This window comes from Phascolarctos cinereus, unplaced genomic scaffold (assembly GCF_003287225.1).
Source record: "Phascolarctos cinereus isolate Bilbo 61053 unplaced genomic scaffold, phaCin_HiC Scaffold_4;HRSCAF=312, whole genome shotgun sequence".
Lineage (NCBI taxonomy): Eukaryota > Metazoa > Chordata > Mammalia > Diprotodontia > Phascolarctidae > Phascolarctos > Phascolarctos cinereus.
Genome location: NW_027555847.1, coordinates 498,978,299 through 498,999,990, shown reverse-complemented (window position 1 = coordinate 498,999,990; position 21,692 = coordinate 498,978,299). Strand labels below are relative to the sequence as shown.

The following is a 21,692-nucleotide window of genomic DNA, read 5'->3' as shown; positions in this document are numbered from 1 at the left end:
CTGTGTAAGGCCAGATTTTCTCATATTTTTGAACCAGAACAACATATTGCAGAGTTTGAATTCAGAGGCTGATAGGGAAATCCAGTTGTTTTCTGTTAAGCCAGATGGTTAAAGAGATGCAAAAATGTAAACAAAGCCATTCTTCTCACTATTTTTTCTTTTGGTTTGTGGGAATATCATTTTTTAAAAGAAATATGTATGTTGCCATGAATGGGTTAGTGTTATTTTCAAATGAATTGATAAATATTTTTAAAATTTATTAGTTTTAATTTTTAACACAGTAAATACAGATATAACCCATAAAATCACATGTAGATATAACCCATGTTTGGGATCCTCATTAATTTTTAAGAGTATAAAGGGATCTTGAGACCAAAAAGTTAGAGAACTGTTGTTATAGACCTAATAATTACTAATGAATAGGAACAAAAAAATTTAATTAGATTTTTTAAAATTAACAATAATTTATTTTCTTTTCCTCCTACTTTTCCCACTGGTGGAGGAAAAAAGAGAAAAGAAAAACAAAACCTGTGTAACAAATATGTGTAGTCAAAACAAATTCCATGTCCAGAAATGTTAATGTTAAGTTTATCACTTCTGTGTCAGGAGGTGAATAGGCAAACTGAGTTTATAATAAATATGCTGAAAGCAGTTCATTGGAACAAAAGGAATACTGACTCCTTGAATACCAGCATTACTTTGATACATAAGAGGAACAGAAGAAAGTAGCTTCATCTTACCTATTCCTTCATCCGGTGATTACTGGCCTTGACCAATATTGAACAGGAAACATGTGAAATTGGGATTGGTATGGTAAAATTGCCAAGCTTAGATATTGGCAGATAGATTGGATATGAGAACTACTGCCAACAAATTTAGTGTCACCAGGTGAGTTGAAGGCTAAAGTTGGATTGTTTCAGGATTGTGATGAATCTGTTCCAAAAGGAACAGTATTAACAGGTAGAGAGAGACTTAGACACTGTCTGAAGTAATTGAATTGGTCTTCCATGTCCTAGGCCTTTTACAAATTTATTTCATGCTGTGCAGTCTCACCTGTGATAAGTTGGTTCATATGGAAGAGCATTATTTTTTTTAATACATTTTGTTGGGTTTTTTTTGTTTTGGGAGGCAGTTGGGGTTAAGTGACTTGCCCAGGGTCACACAGCTAGCAAGTATCTGAGGCTGAATTTGAACTCAGGTACTCCTGACTCCAGGGCCAGTACTCTAGTCACTAGCAGCTTATGAAGTAAACACATTTTTAAAAATGTACAGTATACCAATAGTACTTTCATTAAATGCTTTTCAGTTAATGGAGAATATTCCACAAGAAGTTGGCTCCCAGTTGAAGTCATTGTGGAAATGTAACATAGTCATGATTTTGATCATTGAGTAAGAATTGGCTCCCTCAGTTAATTGTAATGATGTGAATGAACAATTTAATTACGTAATACCTGGTGACCTGTGTCTCATTCTGTAGGACAAGAAGAGTAATCCTCATCTAGTTGGGTCCTTCTGGGTTAGCTTAATATTCAGTTAAAGAGAAAGATCATAAAAATTGTATAACCTTGGTTAGCACTGGGGTAAAAAAAAATGACATTTTGCATCTCAGTTTTAAAGTTTGTATTTTTGAGGTAATTTTTTTTTAAATTTTAAAAATTGAGTGAGAATCCCCATCATATGGGTTAAGACTCAACCTTTTGTGGAAGGGGTACTGAGTTTGGAATCAGGTCCTGATTTCAAATCCTGCCTGTTACTCCTTGTATGATCATAGGTATTTCCTGGCCTCAGTTTCCTCATTTATTGAAAATGAAGAATTTGGACTAATTATATTTATTTAATTTGTTTTTGTTCTGAACTTAGCAAATACCAAATTAGGGGATTGTATGTGGAACTGTATGTCTTTATCATATACAGTTTGCTTTTCTTTTTTTCCTTTTATTTTGTTTTTTGGTTAGGCAGTCAGGGTTAAGTGACTTGCCCAGGGTCATGTAGCTAATAAGTGTCAAGTGTCTGAGGCAGAATTTGACCTCAGGTTCTCCTGACTCCAAGGCCGGAGCTCTATCCACTGTGCCACCTAGCTGCCTTGCTTGCTTTTCTTTTTTAAAGTGTATACCTCCAATTTTTCCCCGCTGAAGTGAAGTTATATGACCATGTTACTCCAGCTATTAAATTTTTATTGACTGAATTCCTTCCACAATCAATTTCAGTGGCTCCCTGTTGCCTTTAGGATCAAAGTACAAGTACCTCTGTTTTAGCTTTTAAGCGCCTTCACAACTTGGCCCCAATCTTCCCTTTCATGTGTGTGTGTGTGTGTGTGTGTGTGTGTGTGTGTGTGTATTTATACATTCAAACTGCCCTTCTTGTACCCTGTAGTGCAGCTTAACTGGCCATCTTGTTCTTCACATACCTCCATTGCCATATCTGAAATGTACTCTCTGCTCACTTCTACCTTTTACCTATTAGAATCCTTTATTTCCTTCTACACTCAGTTCATCTGCCACCTTTTCTACATGAATATAGCCTTTCCTGATCCCCTAGCTGCTAACAGGCCTTCCCCTGTACAAATTACCTTGTATCCATTTTATATGAACTTAAGTATGTATACCCTCCTACCCACCTCCAGTAGAATGTAATCTCCTTATGGATGAACAAGTTGTGATATATGAATGTAATGGAATACTATTGTGCTATAAGAAATGATGAGCAGGTGGACTTAAGAAAAACTTGGAATGATTTACGTGAACTGATGCCGAGTGAAGTGAGCAGAACCAGGAAAACATTGTACACAGTAACAGCCACATTGAACGATGTCTAACTTTGATGGACTCATCTCTTCTCAGCAATGCAAGGATCCAAGACAACTCCAAAGGATTCATGGTGGAAAATTCTGTCCACATCCAGAAAAAGAACTATAGAATCTGAATACAGATCAAAGCATATTATTTCCTCTCTTTTTTTTTCTTTTTTTTTTTCTTTCTGGTGGTATCTCCCATTGGTTCTAATTCTTCTTTACAACGTGGCTAATGTAAGAATAAGTTCAATATGAATATATATGTAGTGCCTATATCAAATTGCATATGCCATCTTGGGGTGGGGGGAGGGAAGAGATGGGGAGAAAATTTGGAACTCAAAATCTTACGGAAGTGAATGTTAAAAACTAAAAATAAATTTTTTTAAAAAAAGAATGAAATCTCCTTGAGGGGCACAGCCCCTCTTGTATTTATTTTCCCACTACCTAGCAGAGTACCTACTTTTGATTGATTGATAATCATATAGGATGGTGATGATGTCAAACTCAGATAGAAATGGGGGCCACTGAAGCATAAATCAGGATCCTTATGGATCATATATCGACTCAGAAAACACATTCATATTTATCTATGTTTTATCGTACATTTTTTATTTATTTTGTTAAGTATTTCCCAGTTACATTTTAATCTGGCTTGGGCTGCACTCAGGGATGTTGTGGGCTGCTTGTTTGTCCCTCTGAAGTAGGGGCTTCTTCCTATCCTAGGAACATAATTGCTGATAGCTATCATTCCTGTAGTGTTTTAAAGTTTGCAAATCAATTTTCCAAATATCTCATTTAATCATTACAGCCACCTTGGCAGGCAGGTGCTGTTATTATCCTCATTTTATAGATGAGGAAAGTGAGACAGATAAAAGTTAAGTCACTTGCTCAGGGTCATGCTGAGGCCAGATTTGAGATCTGGTCGTCCTGACTCCAGGTCCAGTGCTCTATTTATTGTGCCATGGAACTACTTCTGAACATAGAGAATTTACTCTTTTTTCTTTCCTTTGTGGTGGAGTGGGTAGAATGCAGACTTGAATCAGAAAAAACCCAAGGTCACATCCTGCCTCAGGTACTTACTAGCCATGTGACACAATAGCAGCCCCTGTCTTGGAAGTGTTGTGAGGATCCCTTTTTGGGTTTCTAATTAAAAACACATTTGTCATCTCTTTCCCACCTGTTTTCTTAGTACTTTTTAGTTTTGTAATGTGCTAACCTGTTTTCTCTTTTGTATTCACCTTCCATATCAGTGAATATGAAAAAATTAAATCCATTATTTTATTCCTCCTTTATGATAATGAGCATATCTTTGTGGTGATGTCCTCTGGTTTTTCAGTCATCGTTAACACATTACCACCAAAGGACATCTCCCATTTATACATAATGCAGTCTCCCCAACTAAACTGCCTTCAGCATTTAGTTTGAGAAAGCAGTTATAATTACATCAGGTTAGGTATGCCTGGGTGAACATCAGATATCCCAAGCTTGCTTTAACATTTCTTTGATGCACTCATCAAAAGCTATTCGTGCCAAATCCTCCTGTCCCCAAGGCAGGACTTAAGGGATTAACAGTCACTTGATACCCCTATCAGCAAGTAGACCCACTGATGGGAGAACTGGTCAGTCAAGACACAATGTCAAGGAACTTGAGGAAGATTGGAAACCAAGGTAGGGAGAAAACAGGATAGCCAGCAATAGGACCAGAATAGAAAGCCAGTAGTTTAATCAAGGTGAAGTAAAAATATCAGTGTCAAGGATGCTCTGTTTAGAGCTCTTTTGGGAAAGGTTCTATGTGTCTCCCACGACTACCTTTGTTTAATCTTTTTTTTTTTTTACTGCCACCACCTAGCTGCCCCCTCCTTTTGTTTAATCTTAAGACACAACTCATGGGGGAAGGACAATTTAGAACTAACTTTATGGATACTTACGAAAGCAACTAAAAAAAAAATCAGGCCCAGCTGCAGAGCACCTTTTCTCTTCCATGATTTCATTCATTAGTTACTTAAATATATGTAAAAATTTTCCTCAACTGAATAATTGTAAATGCTGTTTTTATTGTTAGAACAACTGACCTTTTTTTGTGTTTTTATGACTTAGGTTGGCATTCGAGGCACTGATATAGTTGTGTTGGGAGTTGAAAAAAAGTCTGTTGCAAAGCTTCAAGATGAAAGAACTGTAAGGAAGATCTGTGCCCTCGATGACCATGTCTGCATGGCTTTTGCAGGTATTTATGGGCCAAGCTTGAATAAATGTACAAGAGTATAGCTTACTTAAAGAATTTGCAGTAGCAAAGCCACTGTTGTGGAATTGGATTTAATGACCATGCCTGCATGGCTCCATTATCTGGACAGGGGCTGCATGGGCATATTATTTTAAATAATTCAGACTCTTCATTTGAACCCATTAGTCTTTTCAGGTATTTCTGGGCCAAGATTTTAAGGGATACAAGAGAACAGTTGCTCAACAGAATTTGCAATAGCAAAGTCGCTATTGTAAAATTGGATTTCGTTTTTGTACATGGAACATTTACCCCATCATCATGATTGAATAATAATAATCATGATGGCTAATTTTATTTTGTCTTCACAATAATCATAGGAGGTAGGTTGAATAATACAAGGGATAGTGTGGTATAGTGAAAAGAATGCCTTAAGAGTCAGAACACCTGGATTTGAGTCCCACTATTACCACTTATTATGTGAGATAATAAGGCAACTCATGTAACTTCTTGAGCCTCAGTTTCCTTGTTTATAAAATGAGGACAATCATATTTGTCCAACCTATTTTCACAGGGTGCTTGTTGGGATCAGATAATACATAGAAAAGCTCTTTGTAATCTGTTATACAAGCATGAGGCCTTTTTAGTACGCATACAATATATGTGCCTCCAACACTTAACTAGCTGTGTGATCTTGGGCAAGTCACTTAACCCAAATCGCCTCACCAAAAAAAAGAAAAAAGGTTTTGTTTGTTTTGGTTAATTTTTTTGGTAATTTTTTTTGGTTTTCTCACTCAAAATATTTAATATACTGAAAATATTTCTTTTTTCTGAAACATATTGCCCAGAAATGTGTATATAATCTCCCTTACTGCATACGTAAAATTGTATCTGCCAATTCAAAAATAGGCAGATGGAACTTTTTTTTTTTACTTTTCCAGTCATTATTTTTTAAATCAAATTGAGGTCTTAATATAGTGAGAAAGGCTAAAATAACATATTTTTTTCCTCAGTAACTGAATCAGTCACTCTTAGTAGTAGACAGTTAGCTACAGACATTAATTCTGAGGTCTTTTGCATTCCTGATACAATTACATAAATGATGTTTATGTGACCAGGAAAAATACATAGATGATAAATCATAGCATACTGAGAATTGCAAGGGATCTTGTCCAATGCCCTCATTTTACAGATGAAGAAAATGAGGTCTGGAGAGATTAAGGGACTTACTCAAGGTTAAAGTATAAATATGGCTCCATAGGCACATTTAGGTTAACTGGGGTACCATCTTTTTTTTTTTAATCAGACGATGTGGTTTTCAGAATTGAAGTTATGCAGATTTTACAGTTTTCAATTCAACTGCTTTTAATGAGTCTTTTTATTAAATTCTTTATTGACAGTTTTGTTTTGTCATTGAAGCTAAAGCATTTGTTTGTGTAAAAGTAATATCAGAAGCACAGTGGATCTAGTTGGACTGAACCTTTGGTAAAATGCTATGATTAACTCCTCTAAATAATCACCTCCTACTTTTGTTTAATTATGAGGCTTCAGAAGAACATACAAAAAACATTAGTTACACAGCAATTTCAAATCCCTGGGTGAATGTAGCATTAGAAATCAGTGGTTAGAGTTTCCCAAAAAGAGTAAACACAGTGAAAAGAATACGCAGTCCCACAAATAAAGTGTTCGAGTAAGTTCTCATGCCAGCGTGCTTCCTTCTAAGTCAGTAGTACGACAAAGCTGCTCGCTCTCCCATCTTGCCCATGCAAATGTGATTTTGGTCTTTACTAGTCAGTATTTGATATCCTGAACAAATTCTGTCCTCTTCAGCCCACATCTGGAGCAGGAGCCTGTGTCATATGAGAGATGGTCAAAGGAGATATGGGGATGTTGAGAAAACTTAGGGAGGACATGGTAGCTATCTTCAGATATTCTGTGTTGAGAAACAAGTAGATGGAGTGTTTGTGAGTTTGGAGGATAGAACTGGTACTAGGACCATTGAGTGGGAGCAGCAGAGTGATACCAAAGAGGTCCTAAAATGTTAGTGCTGTTTAAAAGTAGAAGTGGCTGTTTTAGAATGTGACAGTGAGTTCTCCAACACATCTACTGAGTGCCTCTTGCTGTACTGAGATATATACAAATACTAAAGATTTACAAATATTAAGATCTTTACAAAAATATCCTTGCATTCTCACAATCCTGGGAGGTAGGTGCTATTATTCTCCCCATTTTACAGCTGAGGAAACTGAGGTAGACAGAAGTTAAATGACTTGCCCCAGATCACGCAGCTAGTAAGTTTCTGAGGTTGGGCTTGAACTCGGATCTTTTTGACACCAGGCCCATTGCTCTATCTACTGCACCACCTAGCTGCCAAAACTTGGAGATCAGAGGGTGTTCTCCATGTGGTAGGGGCTTGGACTAGGTGACTCTGAGATTGTAACTTTTAAGATTGCATGATTTTTAAGTCTATAGAGTTGAAGCACATTTTAAAAATTAATTTATTTTGTATTATCAACAATCACTTCCATAAGCTTTTGAGTTTTAAATTTTCATCCCCCTCCCTCCCCAGAAGCACATTTTTAGAAAGTGGTTCTACTGATGCTTATTGATGTGTGTGTGTGTATGCATGAATGAATGATATATGTATAATATATACTGATACATATGCCTACTAATGAGAGGCATAAATGACATAGAAATACTGGTTCGTGAGCTGACTTATATTTAACCCAGCTTTCTGAGGTTTTATTCCTCTCCCCAATCTCCCTGCCATCACTGCCTTCTGTTGTTTGATGAACCTATACTACTCATGATTTTCTGTCATCCTCCGTAATATTTTGCACATAAGCTTGCTCTCCAGACCAATCTTGTCATAAGCCACCATGTTCATACTCTTGGAAACTACATGTTGAAATGGTTTCTAGAACAGAAAACAGGTTTTTTGGGCTCTTTTTTTATTTCTATAACCTAGAAAACTCCAGTGGTTGATCGGGCCCTGTTGACTAGCAATAAACATTTTTTTCTCAAGATCAGAATTTTCTTCCCAGTTGGTGAACTAAGCAAGTTGGAGCAGGGAATGGGAAAGAACAATATTATCAAAGGGAAGGAGTGAGATTGAAGGATGTTGAGAAGGTAGAATAGGGTTGGTCATGTGCTATGAATAGAAAAAAAGATCTAAAATGTGTGGGCTTCATGGAAAAGTCGAATGATGAAGAAGTATGAATACTGGACTAGTCATTGACGTTCAGGAATAGATTGGGAGTGTTGTAAGAATCCTGTGAGATAATTTTTTAAAAACTTTTGGAGTGCTGTAAAAGAAAAGTGGTTTGTTTGCTTTTCTTTATAGTATTCCTCTTTTAATCTAGGAGCAAACATGATAAATCTCAAGTATATTCCCGTAGAAGAGAAAATCAGGCAGAGAGAATAGGTCTGTAGAATCAGAAGCAATGAAAAGTGTATTGTCGGAATATATTAGTTTGAGTCGGATCCTTATTAACTGTGTTTTCATTGGACCAATTTAGACTTCCAGCAGTATATTTGCATACCTATCTTTCCATAGCCTTTCTAACATTCGACCCCAGTACGTAGGGGTGAATCCAAAGGGTTATTTTAATTTATTTTGCTATTATTATTAGTGATTTATTGTATGTTTTCAAATAGTCATTTTGAGTCTGTAATTCTTTTTTTGAAAAATTTCTATTAGGTGACAGCTCTCTATTATGTACTTTTGTCAATTCTATATCTATCTTGAAGATCAGATTTTATTAGTTTATATTTGGTGCACATATATTCCCACTTTCCAGTTTTTTTTCTGCCTTCATTGATTTCATTCATGAAAAAGCTTTTTAATTTTATGTAATTGTAATTATCCATCACTAGAACTATTTTCTGGTAATGAGACTTATAAGGAATGTGTAAGCCCCACCTTCCTAGCAGTCTTTAAAAATAAAGACACTTTTACCAAGGCTGACAAAATGATTTCCTTGAAAATGATGCCACTTTTAATGACATATTGGGTATTTTGCAGGCCTAACCGCTGATGCTAGAATAGTAGTTAATAGAGCCCGTATGGAGTGCCAAAGCCATAAACTGACCGTGGAGGATCCAGTCACAGTAGAATATATAACACGTTTCATAGCAACATTGAAGCAGGTAAGCACTTTGTCTTTTAACAGGTTTCTATCACATCCTGTATTGAATAGTCCCAGGTTACCTTTCCTCATTGATAATAACAGTAACAATGACTAGCACCTTTCCTCATTAATAATAACAACAATATCTAGCACTTATATAGATCTTTAAAGTTTACAAAGTTCTTTATCCTTGCAATAACACTGGGAGGTAGGTTCTGTTATTATTGTTTTACAAATGGAAAAACTGAGGCCCATAGATTGAGTTGTGCAGGGTCCCACAACTAGGAAGTATCTGAGGCTGTATGAAACTTATTAGACTTTCTTCTAACTAGTTAATTCCAGGCTCCATGAAGGTAAGAATTGTCTCTCATTTAACTTTGAATTTACACCTAGAATAGTGCTGTATAGGAACTATTTGATAAATGATTAATTGCTCAATTGGATTAAATGGAATGTTCTTCCAATATTTTCAAGCTGCTTGTTGGTTAGTACCATCTGAAAGTCATATGAACATCTGAATCTAAGTATGTCCAAACTAGAACTCTATTCCCCACCCCTAACTTTCTTGTTTTTTATTGAAGTCAATAAGTTAGTCTTCCCTTTCCCGTTCCCCCTTTGATAGTCATTTGACAGGTCTAGTTGATTCTGCCTTCGCAACCTTTCTTTCCATTTAGATGACCCCTCCTCTTAAGCTCAGGACCTCTTCCCTTGTCACCTGCTCTACTACATTAGCCTCTTTCAGTCTTTCCCTTCTCTAATCTATCCTCCACACAACCTCCAAAATAATCTGCCCAAGGCACAGATCTGAACATGTTTACTCCCCTGGTACTCCCTATTTCCTCTAGTATGTACAGACTTTTTAGTCTGCTTTAGAAAGCCCCAGATACTGCTGGATTTGGTTCTAAGCCACTGTCGATCTTGTGTGGGCAAGTCACTTGTCTTAGGCTAGGGCTTGGTTTTCTCATCTATACAATGAGAGGATTGGTCTAGATAGAAGGTTCCTTCTGGCTTTAATTCTGCCATCCTTTCATCAGGCTCCATTTACTCCCCTTTATGTGCGCTACATTCCAGCCAAACTGGAATGCCAGAATGACTTGTTGTTCTCCAAACTTGGCATTCCACATCCTATTTCCATACTTTTTGCACAGGCTATCTGCTGTGCCTGGAATATAGCCCTTCCTCTCAATTGCCTATTAGCTATTTCAAACTGAATGCTGCAGACACACCTCCAACTCAGCTTGTACAAAATCAGACTCATTACCTTTTTTTTCTTTTTTTTTTAGGCAGTGCCATTCTCTTCTAGACTTTAGTGTTTTTAATCTAGGCATTACCTTCATCCCATATATCCAGTCATTTGCTAGATCTTGGCATTTCTGTCTTCACAAGGTCTGTCACAACTGCATCGTTGTCTACTTTCATACTATCACTTTATGTAGGGCATCATCACTTCTTACCTTCTAATTGATGTCCCTGAATTAAGTCTTAGCCCGCTCCAAACCCTCCTACACTGCTTCCAAAATGATTGTTCTCAAGTACAAATCTGTCTCTATCGCTTTTGTTCAATAAACTCTAATGGCTCATGATTGCCTGTAATATAAAATAGAAACTTCTTTGTTGAGCTTTTAAAGCCCTTTACAGTCTTACCCCAACCTACCTTTCTGTCCTCCTTGGCAATTCCTTCCTGCCCAAGGCACTCTGTGATCCAGCCAAATTGGCCTTCTGTCTGTTCCTCATGCACAGTACTCCATCTACCATCTCTGTGCTTGGCGTTAGCCATCCTCCACACTGGGAAGCGCTCCCTCTTCTTATAGAGTTGTCCCCTCTTTCTTAAAGACATAGGTCAAGCACCTCCTTCTGGTCAGTCAGCAGATATGAGGCAATACTTGAACCCAGGTCTTTCTTGACTCTAAGATAGACATTCTATCCATTAGGTATAGACATTCAGTAGTCCTGGATGTCCACTGTTTCCATCTAAGTGCAATCCATGTCTAAACCTACTTAACTTTAGAAATTGGACAAGATCGAGTTTGTTCAGAGTAGTAGGACTGTGGACAGTTGATAGAAATATGTTGTTCATTCGTTTTAGTCACGACCAACCCTTTGTGACCCCATTTGGGATTTTCCTTGCAAAGATACTGGAGTGGTTTGCTATTTTCTTCTCCAGTGGTTCCATTTTGTCAGGCAATCAGAGGTTAAATGACTTTCCCACTGTCATGTGACACAGCTAGGAAGTGTCTAAGGCTGGATTTGAATTCGGGTCTTCCTGATTCCAGGCCCAGTGTTCTATCTACTGAGCCACCAGCTGCCTCTTGATAGAAACATAGAGGTTTATTAAGTAGAAGGAGGTAATGGTTGCTTCTCCTTTATAATTTGTATTTACTGAATAAAAGCTCAATCTTGTAGACATTTTAAAAATCAACATCTAATTAAATTTCATTCCTTCTCACCCTTACAGCATTGTTGTAATGATATAGCCCGTTATTACTTTTGAAATCAGGTCCCATGAAGTCATACTAAGTTTTTAGAAAGGAGATAAGAAACTTTTTTGGGGGTGGTTGACATTACCATTTGGGAAATGAATTAAAACCAGTCATGTTTATGAAGCTATTACTTTATACGTGGAGATGTGCCACATATAAGACAGAAAGGAAGATGGAGAAAATAAACATTAATCCCTTGCCTTTCAGAAATTTTACAATCTGTAACCTTAGGCAAATCAGTTAAACTCTTTGGACCTTAGTTTGCTCATCTGCAAAACGAAGGGGTTGAGCTAGATGTCCCCTGAGGTCCCTGCTAGCTCTAAAATATGTGGTCGTGTATTATTAATAGACTCTAAGTGTTGAAGGAATTCCCAATAAGGGACGAGTCATTATGGTGTATGGTGTGGGGGAGTCAGAGAAGGTTTAGTTAGGAAGGTGGCAGAAGTCTTAGAGCCATGTGTATGCCAGAGAAAAATGGAGTGACTAAGTGCGTAGACTTGAAGGTGTAGGATAAGAGTTTATTTTAAAGCATGTAAGAGGAGCCTTGGCTCATAGAGAGTTCACTTTGTTAGGAGTGTTTGGGCTAAGGAGACTTCACTATAAGGGTGTACTAGATGCAGCTTACACTGAGCTCAGTATTCAGTTTTCAGTGTGAGCATTTTACACCTCAGAATTCAGCAAACGATACAAATCAGGACTTGATTTATTGCTTGTTTATTATTTAATGTTAGAGGCAGCTGGGTGGTGCGATGGAGAGAAAACTGGGCCTGTAATCCGTAAGACCTGAGTTCAAAACCAGCCTTAGATACTTAGTAACTGTGTGATCTTGGGCAAATCACGTAATGGCTATCTGCCTCAGTTTCCTCAACTGTAAAATGGGGATAATAATGGCACCTACCTTCCAGGGTTGTTGGCAGAATCCAGTAAGGTATGTTTTTAAGTGTTTAGCACATAATAGGCACCATGTAAATGCTAGCTATTATTATCGTTGATTTCTAGATTTAGGAAAGTGAGATGGAGAAAATAGTAAGAATGCAGATTAAAAGTATGTCACAACCTTTTATTATGCAGAGCTAGCTGTTAAAACCTCAACACATCTCTGCTTAGCTACCATTGAGAATGTGGTTAGCCATTGAAAATGAAGCTTCTTAATTTTTGTATACAGCCAGAAAATTGCCTTCTGTTAACAGTAGCTGACCAAAACGACTAATTATGAAAACTTTTCACCTCCAGAGATACACACAGAGCAACGGACGCAGACCTTTTGGCATTTCTGCTTTAATTGTGGGTTTTGATGATGATGGCATCCCAAGGTTATACCAGACCGACCCGTCTGGTACTTATCATGCTTGGAAGGTATGCAGTACGCTCTTTTATTTAGAAGTAGAGGGAATTCATTCCTCTTAAGTGTTTGCACATTATCATTTCAGGATGCACAACAAAGCTCTCTGTTGTGTCAGAAATATTAGTCATGACATGAATGCTTTCAGAAGAAATGTCTGCTATTCACTCTAACGCTGTGTACAGATGGCTAGAGAAGTCTCTTGATTTAATGTAAACATGGTGGTTTCTTTTCTTTGGAGAAAGGGGAGCAAAGTTACATTAAATGTTTATGGATGGAAAAAATAATCATGGAATTATTAAATATAGAACTTACTCTGTATAGAGAGGCAGACTGGTATAAAGAGGAGAATGTTGGACTCGAATCAAGAGACTTCAGTCCTCTCTGTTGTACTAGCTGTGTGATAGTAGTCAAGTCAACCCACCCTCTGTCCTTCAGCTATAAACTGGGGTATGATAGTATTCCTACCTGCCTCACAGGGTGGTTGTGATGAGTGCGCTTTATAGACCCAAGAGTACCATATAAGTGTTAAGATGATGTTACTACAAGTCAGAAATTGTATTTTAGATGCTTGGTGTTGTCATACTTTTAAAAGTGATTTATTATAAATATTGGAATTATTAAAAAATCAATTATACCTACTTAAAACTGTTAATAATTTAATGAAATTCATTTCCATAAAATGTCACAGCAGTTTGTATGGCAGTCTCCCCATCAGCTTACCCCGCTGCCCACCTCACCTCCAGTCTCTGACAGCGGACGTGGTGGCTTCCAGTGAGGACAACCTGGATTCAAGGCCAGGCTGTGTGGACCTTGTACAAGTTACTTAACTCCTCAGTTTCTCTCCCCACCCCACCCCCTAGGACAACTTTTTAGGACAGTTAAGTTGTAGCACAGGTGTTGATCTGCTTTATTAGAGGCATATATTTAACTAGGAATATCATACACAGAGAGAATCATAGGTCCAATCCAAAAGTATACTGATTCTTTGTCCATTTATTCCAATTCATTTTCCTCTCACACGGTTGTAATATGTGTGGTGCCTTCAGTAGGTAGAGAAGTCAGTCAGAGACGGGGATTTAGGGGAGAACTCAATGAATTTGACTTTGAACACATTCAATTTGAGATACCTGTGGTGACATCTATGGGGAAATGTCCAGCAGGCTATTTATTAGAGATGTAGGACTGCAGCTGAGAGAGATGAGGGCTGAATATGTAAATGAGAGAATTGTCTGCATAGAGTTGACAATCCACCTCATGTGAGCTGTTGAGATTCTTGAAAAAGATGATGAAGGGGGCCCAGCTGGGGTAGAGGCTTGGCTGGGGTCTATTCACACACAGGGAGTATATGGATGAGGATTTTGATGACTCCAGCAAAGCTGATGAGGAAGGATAGATCAGTCAGGTTGAAAAAGAGCCATGATAAAGCGGTATCATGAAAACATAAGGAGGAGAGTATTATTGAGCGGAGGGGGCAGATACAGTAATTCTTTAATTTTAGACTTAAATATATAATAAGAAAAAAAGAAACATAAACTTTAATATTTTTTTTGATTAGGCAATGGGGTTAAGTGACTTGGCCAGGGTAAACTTTAATATTAAAACAAGAAAATTTTTAAAAAGCGTGTCATGTGGCAGCAGAATCTAAGAGAGGATTCAAAATATATAGCAATAAATTTCCATTTCAAGGAAGTCTATATATATAATAAATAGTACACATTCTGTTGAGAGCTGTCCATCTTTTCTTTACTTCCTTGTGAATTTTCTTTTGTTCTCTGCTGGGCACTTTTTACTTTGTTCTTCCCGCCCCACCCCAGGCTGCAACTGAGTGTGGATGTATTTATATATACATACATATATACACACACATGTACATATATAGACTTTCCCTAACAAATTCTACTCCTGGTCTTTGTGTGTGTTTGTTCATACCTCTTATTTCCTATCCCTCCTGACTTCTCTACCATTCTTCTACCCACTACCTTGCCCTCCTATTATTTAATCTACCTTCCCCGCAGGAATCCCTGCCTTATCTCTCCCATTCGCATAAATCTAAATACACTATGTCCCATTCCCTCACTCTCCCCTCTAGAGATCCCTCCCTTATCCTCTCCCCCTCCGAATTCCCTCAGCGTTTTTTTTTCTGAATTTAGAAGACTTTTGTATTCTTCTAACTATGTATGTATTATTCCATCTTGAAGCTATTCCCAATGAAAATAGGTTTCCAGAACTAACAGCCCACCCTCCCCATCTAATTCTTCCATGTAGGTTCTCCTTGCACCTCATTTGTATACGATAATTACTCTTTAGCTGTTCCCAAATGGTTTTACTTTTTAAAGTCATATTATACTCAGGTCTACGCCAGTCTTTCTTAAGAACTACCTAATTACTAATAACAATCTTAGGCATGTGTTTTATAATTTACATATATAAAAGGTAAACATTTTGTCCTTATTGAGTCCCTTGTAATTGGTCATTGGTATGTACCTTATAGTTCTCTTGGCTCTTGTATGTCAAATCTTGTATTAAGTTTGGTGTTTTTTTTTTCCTTTAAACCAAATACCGAAAGTCTGACAATTCATTAAGTGTCCATTTTTTTAAAATTTAGGATTATGCTTAGCTTTGCTGGGTGTGATATTTTTGACCAGAAGCCCAGTTCTTTTGCTCTTGGATATATAGTGTTCCAAGACCTGTGATCTTTTAGTGTTGCTGCTGCTAGGTCTTGTGTGATTCTAATTGTGGCACCACCATATTTAATTTGTTTTTTTCTTGTTGCTTGTAATATTTTATACTTGAGCTAGGGGTTTTAGAATTTGACTATAACATTCTTACGGGTTTTCTTCATAGGATCTCTTAATGGATTTTTTTCTATTTCTACTTTCCCCTCTTGCTCTAATGCTTCAGGACAATTTTCTGTAATTATTTCTTGTATTGTTGTATCAAGATTCTTTTTTTGATCATAGCTTTCAGGTAGTCCAATTTTTCTTATGTTTTCTCTTTTTGATCTGTTCTCCAGATTAATTGTTTTTCTTATGGGATGTTTCACATTCTCTTCTATTTTTATTATATTTTTATACTTATTATTTATTTATTATTAAATAAATATTAAATATTTATTATTTCTTGATCTTCTCTGGCTTCCCCTTGCCCAGTTCTGATTTTCAAGGTGTCATTTCCTTCCTTAAGATTCAGTAATTGAGGGGCAGCTAGGTGGCGCTGTGGATAGAGTACTGGCCCTGGAGTCAGGAGCACCTGAGTTTAAATCTGGTCTCAGACCACATACTTGATAATTACTAGCTGTGTGATCCTGAGCAAATCGTTTAACCCTGATTGCCTCACCAAAAGATAAAAAAGCAAGAAAAAAGTTAATTATCTTTATGTAATTTCTCTTTTTGAATAACTTGTTCTGCTTCTGCTTACTTCACTTTGCATCAGTTCATACAAGTCTCCCCAGGTTTCTCTGAAACCATTCCCTTCACCATCTTTCATAACATTCATGGGCATCCCCTCAGTTTCCAGTTCTTTACCATCACAAGAAGAGGTGCTATGAATGTTTTTGTTCATTTGAATCTTTTCCCCCATTCTTTGATCTCCTTGAGGTATGGATCTAGTGTGATTGTATTACTGGGCCGGAAGGTATGCACAGTTTAATAGCTTTTTGGGCATGGTTCCAAATTGCTTTCCAGAATGGTTGGACGAGTTCACAGCTCCACCAACAATGCATTAGTGTGCCTATTTTCCCATATCCCTTCTAGCATTTGCCTTTTTCACCATGTTAGCCAATCTTATGGGTATGAGGTAATACATCAGAGTTGCTTTAATTTGCATTTTTCTAATTATTAGGGAGGTATTTTTCTTACAATTGAAAGCTTTTGTTTCTTCCTCTGAAAACTGCCTGGATCTTCTTTCATATGGTCATTCATAGTTCATAATTCTTTTGTGAATTATTTTTTCATATCTTTGTTTAATCAGAGAGGATTAGTGAAATATAAATTATTAAGTGAAACATTCATTAGTCTTCTAAGTCTAAAATTCCAAGTTTATTCTGGAGGATAAGTCCTATATACAAAACTCTTAGGGCTACCTAGATTCAATAATTGGAAAACAAATGCATTTATATGGCAGTGACACTTGTAATTATCTTTTCTTTTTCAGGCAAATGCAATAGGCCGTAGTGCCAAGACTGTTCGTGAATTTCTGGAAAAAAATTACACAGAAGATACCATAGCAACTGACAGCGAAGCTATCAAATTAGCAATAAGAGCACTGCTAGAAGTAAGTCATCCAGTACAGTGCTTGGTTACAACAAATGGCCTTCTGAAGGGCTTGTTTACCTCTCCCTGTCTTATTGGTTTATTAAAATATAAATTTAGTGCTTTGTGGAAATGCTCCTAATGCTGTGCTTTTATCGCTCTAGGTTGTACAGTCTGGTGGAAAAAACATTGAACTTGCTATCATAAGAAGAAACCAGCCATTGAAGGTAGAAGTGATTGATTTAAACAGGAATTTTTTTAAAAAGTATCTGAACTATAAATCTCCTGACAGAAATAGTCCTCCTTGTTGACACCTGTGAATCTCAGTTAAATGCACAAATGTCCCCTAACATCTGGTGATCCCTTATGACGTGACTCCTGTTTTCTCTTCCTGACTGATGGCTTTCAGCATTACTAAACAGTCATAATGCACTCAGTTGTAAACAAGCTATATATATATATTCATCATTATATGTGCTGTTAAGAGCCTGAAAAGAATAATAGAAGAAATGTGTTTGAAGATGTATTTTTTGATCAGGTCATAGGGAAAACCCCATGTTTTCTGGGTAAGACTATTGGCATATAGTTCTGGGGAACTATATAAACAGTGCCTGGCACATAGTAGGTGCTTAATAAATACTAATTGATTAAACATAAGAATTCTTGGCAATTATTGCATGGTTTTGCCATACCTACTTGGGGCAGCTTTGTTGGTAGCAAATCCTGTGATGCTAAGCAGATAGGTGACTCAGTGGATAAAGCACTGGTTCTGGAGTAAGCAGGAAATAAATTCATAACTGCCCTCAGACACCTATTAGGTGTGTACCCTTGGGTAAATCACTTAATCTCCATCTGCCTCAATTTCCTCATCTGCAAAAATGGAGATAATAATAGCACCTACCTCTGAGGGTTATTGTAAGGATAAAATGACATTTGTAAAGCATTTTGCAGATCTTTAAAGTACCATATGAATGCTAGCTATTTGTATTTGTGGTTGATGTAAGATGTTCCTCTGTTTCTCTGTCCAAGCTTGCTCTGTGTCATCATGCACTCTTCAGAAGGTGAAAATAAATACTTATGATACTTTAAACTGAAATTTGCTTTTGTTTTTGGGGGAAGCGGAAGCCAAGGCAGGAAGAGTTGTGGTCGGGGAGACCCTCTGCAGGAGCCCACTTGGGCTGGAGCATAGAGTATCCATAGTATATGAAACAAGACTAGTAAGACAGAATTTTAATTGCCGTGTGACTAGTGGTTAATGCCAGAAAGACTTGGAAGAACAGAGCCAGGCATCAAGTAGTAGAACAGGTTTGGATGTCATGTGAACTCAGATATTCTTGAACCTGTGGAAATAATAAAATAATCATAGCCAACATTTACTTCCTCTTCAAAGTTTGCTCTTCAAAACACTTTACAGATTATGACATTAGGACAGTGTTACATTCCTTTGGTGATAATGTTGTGCAGTTATTTTAGCCATGCTCAACTCTTTGTGATCCCGTTTGGGGTTTTCCTGGCAAAGATATTGGAGTTGTTTGCTATTGCCTTCTCCAGCTCATTTTAAAGATGAGGAAACTGAGGCAGATAGGGGTTACGTGACTTGCCCAGGATCACCCAGCTAGTAAGCATCTGAGGCTACATTTGAACTTGGGAAAGATGAGTCATCCTGACTCCAGGCCTGACATTCTATGCCACTTGGTTTTCCCTTGCTGATAATTACCCTACCCTTAAAAAACAGTACTCCATTCTTACAACTTTTACCAAAAACAGACATTCCCTCACCTCAGTTAGATCTGGTCTGTTAAACTTCATATTTGCCATACTGTTCTTTCCATTTATATGCACTGCACTATTCCATTCTGAGTCTCCTCCTACAATTTATTATGCGATTGAAGTAGGTACTTAAAATTTAGAGCTTGAAGCATCATGGGATCCGAGATGTAGAGCTTTATACCTTAGAGATCGTCTGGTTCAACCCATTCATTTTAGAGTCAAGGAGGCCAAGACCCAGAGGGATTAATGACTAGCCTCAAATCACACAGCTAGTGAGTATCAGAGCCAGGATTTGAACCCAAGTTTTCTGACAGCAGGTCCAGAGTTGTTTCTGTTATACCACACAGCAAAAGATTAAAAGGTTGTTTGCTTCCAAAATTGGCTGTCATTGAGGAATAGAGAATTAACCTATGTATTTATCTGAATGTTTATCTTTAATGGCTTCTTTGAAGCTTTAGTCTCAAAACATAAGATCCAAAGCCATTGTTAACAGGTTCTTAAATTAGTTTTCATGTTACTATAGAAATTAAAAGAGGGTAGCAAAGAGAAGATCTGGAATAAGAGGTTTCAAGGGAGCCTACATATTCATAATCCCCTAAAATAATTAATAGCAGAAACCTCCCAAAGAAGCAAGACTTCATGAAATCATTTTAAGAAAATTAGAGAGTAGGGGAAAGTGGTGGTTAAAGAAAGATTTTTTGTCGTTCATTCATTTGCATAGTGTATGACTCCTTCCTCACGACCCCATATAGGGTTTTCTTGGCAAAGCTAGTGGAGTGGTTTACCATTTCCTCCTCCTGCTCACTTTACTGATGAGGACACAGGCAAAAAGGGTTAAATGACTTTCCCAGTGTCATACAGCCAGTAAGTGTCAGAGGATAGATTTGAACTTGAGTCTCGCTGACTCTTGGGCAGCTAGGTGGCTCAGGCAAGTCACTTGACTTTTGTTTGTCCTGGTCCACTGGGGAGGGAAACGGCAAACTGCTGCAGTATCTTTGCCAAGAAAAGGTCTGTGTGGTCATGAAGAGTTGGGCATGACTGAACAACAACATTAATCAACCCCAATTGCTTCACATTAAAAAAAAAGAATAAGTAATATTTGGCCATTGATTGGCTTATAAGAGGTTGGGTGGGGGGGAAGAGTCAAGGATGATGTCAGAGATGACAAACCTGGGTGACTTGGGGAGGTTGTCAGTATCCTTAACAGAAAAAGATGTTTAGAAAAGAGTTGTGTTTATGGGACTGTAAGTTTAATAAATTCCATTTTGTACATGCTGAGTTTGAGATGGTTATAGGACATCCATGTGAAAAAGTCCCACAAGCACTTAACCTTTGCAGGACTGAAGGTGAGTAGAAAGGTTAGGCTTGGACATGCATAGATAGGGAAATGATTTGCATAGTAATGATATGTGAACCAATGGGAAAAGAAATAAGTTCTCCTTTTCTCTAGTTAGCTAGGAAATAGGAGAGAAGTAATTTCTTTTGATCTTTTATCCCATTTATTTTTGTATTTATCTCCATATTTATTTTTATCCTGTTAATTTATTTACTGAGAAAAATAGATGAAAAATACTATGCCACTCAAATAGTGAAGAAAAAGGAGAAATCATATGATTTATTCTCTAATAAAACAGGTTGTGAGTGGTAATAATACACTACAGCTAAAGCAGTGTAACAAAAAGGCTTTTTGAAATTTAAAATTTATATTATTTTGGGTTTTTAAAATTTTTTTTTGGAGGCAGTTGGGGTTAAATGACTTGCCCAGGGTCACACAGCTAGTAAGTGAGGTTGGATTTGAATTCAGGTCCTCTTGACTCCAGAGCCAGTGCTGTACCCACTACACCACCTAGTTATCCCCAAATTGATATTATTTTAGAATAATAGAGTTCAAATGCATTTCTATAGACCTTTAGGTATAATCGACAGAACTGAAAATTATTTTGTCTTTCATTTGCTATTTTCCTATTGCTGTCATCAGAGTAGATCGTTAACCCATGTACTTTACTTATCTGAATATTTATTTCACAATTAATCTAAAGCCAGTGTGAAAGATTTTTAAATTAAATTAAATCTTATTTCATTTCAGATGTTTAGTGCCAAAGAAATTGAATCTCAGGTTGTGGATATAGAAAAGGAAAAGGAAGAAGCAGAGAAGAAAAAGTCAAAGAAGTTGATCTAATGCTGTATTCTTGTACCACTTGAAAAAATGATACCATTCAGCAATTTACTAAAATTTTATAGAAAATAAATTGCCTGCTGTGTTTGCATTGTTGAGTACACAATTTTTTGCCCGAGTTTTTGGGACACAATTTGTAGCTTTTTTCAGTCTGCTATACAGAATTTCCAGAAAGATAATCCCAATGATAGTTGAAAGTCGTGGGATTTTAATCTAGACTTGTGGTTATATTCCACTCAGATTCTGAGACTTGCCAGATGGGATTTTCTTTAAGCATATGTTTGATGTAGCAATTTGAATTTATAGACACACACACAAAAATTTGTTTGAAATTAGATGTTCGATAAAGTATAAACATTTACTGTCAATTACGTATGTTTCTCTAATGCATATTGTCTGTCCTGTCTTCCAAAGTAACCTTTATATAAAATTATGTTGACTAGCAATTTTCTGAGTTAAGTTAAAAAATTGTAGGATCATAGTTTTAGAGTCGTCATGTCAGCAAGCGTTTATGAAGTGCTTAGTATTT

At 37.0% G+C, this 21,692-nt stretch overlaps 1 protein-coding gene across 1 annotated transcript in view; it reads left to right on the top strand.

Moving 5' to 3' along the window:
* PSMA8 (proteasome 20S subunit alpha 8) overlaps positions 1–21,254 on the top strand; it is a 30,643-nt gene extending 9,389 nt beyond the window's left edge. Inside the window, exons 2-7 of the mRNA XM_020968710.2 lie at positions 4,889–5,015; positions 9,037–9,161; positions 12,856–12,978; positions 17,120–17,239; positions 17,382–17,444; positions 21,074–21,254. Coding sequence (XP_020824369.1) covers positions 4,889–5,015; positions 9,037–9,161; positions 12,856–12,978; positions 17,120–17,239; positions 17,382–17,444; positions 21,074–21,166 — 651 coding nt within the window. The 3' untranslated portion in view covers positions 21,167–21,254. The remainder of the gene's footprint in view (positions 1–4,888; positions 5,016–9,036; positions 9,162–12,855; positions 12,979–17,119; positions 17,240–17,381; positions 17,445–21,073) is intronic.
* The last annotated feature ends 438 nt before the right edge of the window (positions 21,255–21,692 follow it).